The following is a 3,431-nucleotide window of genomic DNA, read 5'->3' on the forward strand; positions in this document are numbered from 1 at the left end:
ATGAGTGTATCAAGTCTTGCAGTAAGAGTGGAAACTTGGCTTTCATCTACATGGCATGTAAAAGTTCCAATATCATGGCTAAAAGCTTGTATTGACTGGATTCAGCTAGAAAATGGCCTTAGTAATTTGACTCAGGCTTCTATTAACAAGCAAGTTTTTGAGCAGTGGCTTCTTACAGATCTCAGAGATCTTGAATATCCTGTTCTGCCGGACTGCATTTTAAATGCTCCAAAAGGAGAGCTAAAGGACTTTTATTCCATACAGATTGATTCACTTGTTGATGTGAGTCAGCCTGCCTATTCACAGCTGCAAAAAATAAGAGGGAAAAATACTGTAAATGAGGAAATTACTGCTAATACACAAGGAACCCAGAAGTCTTGGGAAGCGAAGTCTACTCGAATGCTGATGCTGAAACTGACTGATGGAATAAATCACATTCTAGGTATGGAATACCAGTCTGTGCCTGTTCTCCATAGCAGCCTTCCTCCAGGCACAAAAATTATGATACAGGGGAAAGTGGCATATCGTTTAGGAGTTCTTCTGCTTAAACCAGAAAATGTGAGATTGTTGGGAGGTGAAGTAGATAGCCTTATGGAGGAGTATGCTGAAGAAAGAGTTCTTGCTAATTTGATTGGAGACTATGACTTCCCCAGAGCTGTCACATCTGCAACTGGAGACCATGGGATTTCCAGACCTGTTGATGAAGTAGGCCAAAGCCTAGGGCCTTCTGATGAAGAGCTTCTGGCAAGTCTAGAAGAAAATGATGAACTGATGATAAATGATGCCCCTCTTGAAAGTGGATATTGCAGCAGAAGTACCATTTCTAATTCTAACACATACTCTCTTCCCAATAATTCATGCTGCTCAGAGCAAGGTTCTGCAAACTTCATTGCAGCCAAAGACCAACCAATAGTTCCAGTTGTGGAATACATAGAAGAAGATTTAGATGAATTTCCTTTGGATGATGATTTGCTTTTAGTTGAAGAGATCCAGGAGCAACCACAAGTACTAAACAGAAATAATCTGCCTAGCAGGGAAGATAAATCTGTTAAAAAAGGGATGTGTGATGTATTTGATAGTAGTCCAAGTGATCTTTCTATATATATGGATGACTGTTCTAAAAATAAGCTTGTACATGAGAGATGCCGTAAAATAGATGTAATTAGGAACAAAGAAAAATCTGATATCTCTAACAATATAGTAACTGACACTAATGCAATACCTAATCAATACTCTGACCATGTACAGGCCTATGGAATAAATAAGTATCTCAAAGTAGATTTAGATACTCCTCCTTTTACATATATTTCAGTTCTGTTAAGTAACAAGCCCAAGGGTGTTACCAATGTGAAAGTTAAAGCCTTTATAGTAACTCTTACAGGAAAACTCACAAGCAGCAGTGGTTTATGGAGTCTAAAAGCAAAAATATCTGATGGCACTGCTTATTTAGAAGTTGACTTTGCTAATGAAATTCTAACAAGCTTGATTGGGTTTTCAGTGCCTGAAATGAAGCAACTGAAGAAGGATCCCGTCTTGCACCCAAAACTTAACAAAGGTTTACACAATTGTCAAAGAGAGTTAATAGACCTCTGTTGTTTAATGACTATTGAATTTAACCCCTCTGAGGCAAAAGCAACTGTAATCGTTTTGCAAGATGTTAATGCAAATGACTTGAATAATTTAAAAAGGCGCCTGAATATATTTAGCATCTAAGTGACAAATGTAATTGCAATTCTAAGGAAACTGTTATATCGGGATAGGTGATCAGTTATCACATGCATTTTTGGCTGGTTTTGAGTTCAGAAAACATTCGTGATAATATTTTAATACTGAAACATTTAGTTGAGCTTTTAATTATTTAACATGTCTTTGGTCATTTATGCATGGCTGTTTCCTCACGGTAACCCTGCCAACTACTTCTGGGCTTTGCTTTGAGTATGCATGCATTTTCCAACCATCAGAGGTTGCCTCGCTTTCCCCGCGTGTTTGCATGCATTTTGCTCTGGTTTTCTGGATGCTGGCTAAACACGAATCCAGAAAACGTGGACAAAATGCACAGAAACACAAGGGGAGAGTGAGGTGACCTCTGATGGTTGGAAAACGCATGCATAATCAAGGCAAAGCCCTGAAGTAGACAGCAGGGTTACTGTAAGGAAACAGTCATGCATAAATGGCCTTTGTTTTAGCAAAGGTGTTTTTAAAAAAATATCTAAAACGTTAGGAACTCATGATTACTGTAATAAGTGGTAATCTAAACACAAAGGAGCTCAGTCCTAAGATTTTTCATCCTGTACAATTATTGTAAGTAGTAACTAAGCATTAGTAATGAGTAAGTCATAGTTCTGTTTGTGATATATATTTTTCTGCTACTTTTAAGGTATTTGTGCATCGTGACATTTGTAACCATTGTCTGGAAAGTCCTGAAATAAAAGAAACTGTTCGTAAACAGAGTAGAGTATCTTCTAAAGCTCAAAAATACTAAATCAGTTTGTTTACTTCTTACAATAATGTTTTTCACTGAAAAAAATAAGTTCTTTGTATGGTCACATACTTATAAGAAGTATTATTTCTTTTCTGAAACTATTGACAAGAGCGAAAGAGAGCAGAATCTTTTCCTTATGCATTTTCCTGTTACTACCCTGTTTTTTATAGTAGCCCCCAACCTTTCTGCGTGTGCAGGCAGATTTGGAATTCTGACACAGAGGGGTGGGCACAACCACAAAATGCCTGCCACAGGAGGTAAAGCCAATCACAAAGTGTCAGGGAGCAAGGTTATGCTTAACTCTCATACTAACTCTTCAACATTTAAGGCAGAAGCACTGTTTAACAAGATGCCTTTTAATCTGCACAGCCAATCAGAAGCACTGGTGGGTAGAAGTTCTACTTGACACTTTCCACTTTCTGTAAAAACATTTAAGGCGCTAGGAAATTGGTGGATACCAGGTTGGGGACCTCTGGTTTATGACATCTGTGTGGGTAAGTTTAGTGCCATCAAGTCACTTCCAACTCATGGCGACCCTATGAATTAATAACCTCCATAACATCCTATTGTTAATAGCCTTGCTCACATCTTTACAAACAGGGCTGTGTCTTCCTTTATAGAGTCAATCCGTCTCACGTTGGGTCTTCCTCTTTTCCTGCTACCTTCAACATTTCCTCGCATTATTGTCTTTTCCAGTGACTCTTGTCTTTTCATAATGTGACCAAAGTATGATAGCCTCAGTTTGGTCATTTTCGCTTCTAAAGAGAGTTCAGGCTTTATTTGATCTAGAACCCACTGATTTGTCTTTTTGGGGTCCATGGTAGCCGTAAAACTTTCCTCCAACACCAAATTTCAAATGAATCAACTTTCTTCCTGACAACTTTCTTCACTGTCCAACTTTCACACCCATACATAGTAATGGGGAACACTAAGGCATGAATTATGGCAT

The 3,431-nt window shown here is 38.2% G+C and overlaps 1 protein-coding gene across 1 annotated transcript; it reads left to right on the top strand.

Annotated features, from left to right (window-relative positions):
• Positions 1-1,739, top strand: RMI1 (RecQ mediated genome instability 1). The gene has a single exon (XM_056848546.1). The coding sequence runs from the start codon at positions 1-3 to the stop codon at positions 1,711-1,713; it is 1,713 nt and encodes a 570-aa protein (XP_056704524.1). The 3' UTR covers positions 1,714-1,739.
• The last annotated feature ends 1,692 nt before the right edge of the window (positions 1,740-3,431 follow it).

The sequence above is a fragment of the Euleptes europaea genome, chromosome 4 (assembly GCF_029931775.1).
Source record: "Euleptes europaea isolate rEulEur1 chromosome 4, rEulEur1.hap1, whole genome shotgun sequence".
Lineage (NCBI taxonomy): Eukaryota > Metazoa > Chordata > Lepidosauria > Squamata > Sphaerodactylidae > Euleptes > Euleptes europaea.

Coding starts and splice junctions, on each gene's coding strand:
- RMI1 (XM_056848546.1), top strand. CDS start 1: ATGAGTGTATCAAGTCTTGCAGTAAGAGTGGAAACTTGGCTTTCATCT.